This window comes from Cyprinodon variegatus, unplaced genomic scaffold (assembly GCF_000732505.1).
Source record: "Cyprinodon variegatus isolate N-32 unplaced genomic scaffold, C_variegatus-1.0 Scaffold834, whole genome shotgun sequence".
Classification (NCBI taxonomy): Eukaryota; Metazoa; Chordata; class Actinopteri; order Cyprinodontiformes; family Cyprinodontidae; genus Cyprinodon; species Cyprinodon variegatus.
Window position 1 is genome coordinate 253,511 of NW_015151287.1, and position 1,422 is coordinate 254,932.

The window sequence follows — 1,422 nt, forward strand, 5'->3', positions numbered from 1 at the left end:
CTCCTCCGCCATTCAGGCGTGGCGTGGCAGAAAAGCAGAGTTTGTTTGTTGGTCAGCTGATGGTTGCCATGGAAACCTTAAAGGAGACCTTTGGAGATGTTTCTCCACCTCTCTGTGACTGAAGGTAATAAGTGACCCTGGTCCAGTTTGGAGGAAGACCTCCGCCTCACTGTCTGCTTCAGCAGAAGGTCTCTGAAATGTGATCAGCCTAAAGCATCGGAAGTGAAATCTGAGATGTCCTCCAACCAAAGGTGGAGGTTTCTCCTCTTCCTCTCCTGATGAAGATCCTTCAGCTGATAACCGGATCAGTTGGAAAGAAAAGCTGCTGACTGCTGCTCAGATTAACGGCGTGAGTTCTGCGTTTCAGAGATCCGTCTGAGGAAGCTGGTGGACGAGCGAGAGCGAATGATCGAGCAGGTGAGTTTCTCCTGAAGGTGGCCAGATGTTCTCAGGTGGAGGTTCTGATGTTCTCAGGTGGAGGTTCTGATGTTCTCAGGTGGAGGTTCTGATGCTGTTCTCCTACAGATAAAGAAACTAAAGAACCAGCTGGAAGTGAAGAGCCAGAAGAACGGCTCAGAAAGCTCCTCCAGTCCAGATGGTGACCCAGCAGAAAACGGCAGCGACCCAAACATCATGGAGTTACAGAGTAGGTGGAGCAGAAGCGTCTGGGTTCCTCCACCTTCTCACACTAACAGCTCCTTATCTTTCCAGGAGACTCCAACCGCCAGATAAACGACCTGAAGTTCAAACTGGTGAAGGCCGAGCAAGAAGTCACGGCCTTGGAGCAAAACGTGAGCCAGACACCCGTTACTAAAGTATTCACTCCTCTGACCTGCAGCTTCTGTCCAAACATCCGAGTCTCTGTCGGTCCGCAGGTGACCAGACTGGAGGGTCATGTGACGCGTTACAGATCTGCTGCCGAGAACGCAGAGAAGGTGGAGGACGAGCTGAAGGCCGAGAAACGCAAACTGCAGAGAGAGGTAACGCTCGGTTCTGGGAAAGTTCTGATGGTTCTGGAAAAGTTCTGATGGTTCTGATCCAACAGCTGCGGACGGCGCTGGATAAGATCGAGGAGCTGGAGTCCAACAACAGCCACCTGAACAAAAGACTGGAGAAGATGAAGTCCAGCCGCGGCATGGCTCAGACTCCGTAACAGAACCCGTCCGATTCGGGTCAGAACCGATTCTGCCTCCACAGAAGTCCAACCTAGTCCGCACCGCGTTTCTCCCCCAACGTGCCATTCTCTACCTACAGAGGGAACTTTGCTCAGCCCCGCGCACGCCGCAGAACACAGATGGAACACGGAACATGATGGGACACGGACCCCGACGGAACACGGACCCGGACGGAACACGGACCCCGACGGGACACGGACCCAGACGGGACACGGACCCCGACGGGACACGGACCCGGACAGGACAC

General features: G+C 54.0%; 1 protein-coding gene across 1 annotated transcript; it reads left to right on the forward strand.

Moving 5' to 3' along the window:
- Positions 1 to 6: 6 nt before the first annotated feature.
- Positions 7 to 1,354, forward strand: LOC107099060 (leucine-rich repeat flightless-interacting protein 2-like). Its single transcript, XM_015397029.1, has 5 exons — positions 7 to 417; positions 526 to 646; positions 712 to 791; positions 876 to 980; positions 1,046 to 1,354. The coding sequence occupies exons 1-5, from the start codon at positions 406 to 408 to the stop codon at positions 1,151 to 1,153; spliced, it is 426 nt and encodes a 141-aa protein (XP_015252515.1). The 5' UTR covers positions 7 to 405; the 3' UTR covers positions 1,154 to 1,354.
- Positions 1,355 to 1,422: the final 68 nt, after the last annotated feature.

What these genes read in the sequence shown, in the direction of transcription:
- LOC107099060 (XM_015397029.1), top strand. An exon ending in AAACATCATGGAGTTACAGA is followed by an intron (nt 647 to 711) that starts GTAGGTGGAGCA and finishes TTATCTTTCCAG; the next exon opens with GAGACTCCAACCGCCAGATA. An exon ending in AACGCAAACTGCAGAGAGAG is followed by an intron (nt 981 to 1,045) that starts GTAACGCTCGGT and finishes CTGATCCAACAG; the next exon opens with CTGCGGACGGCGCTGGATAA.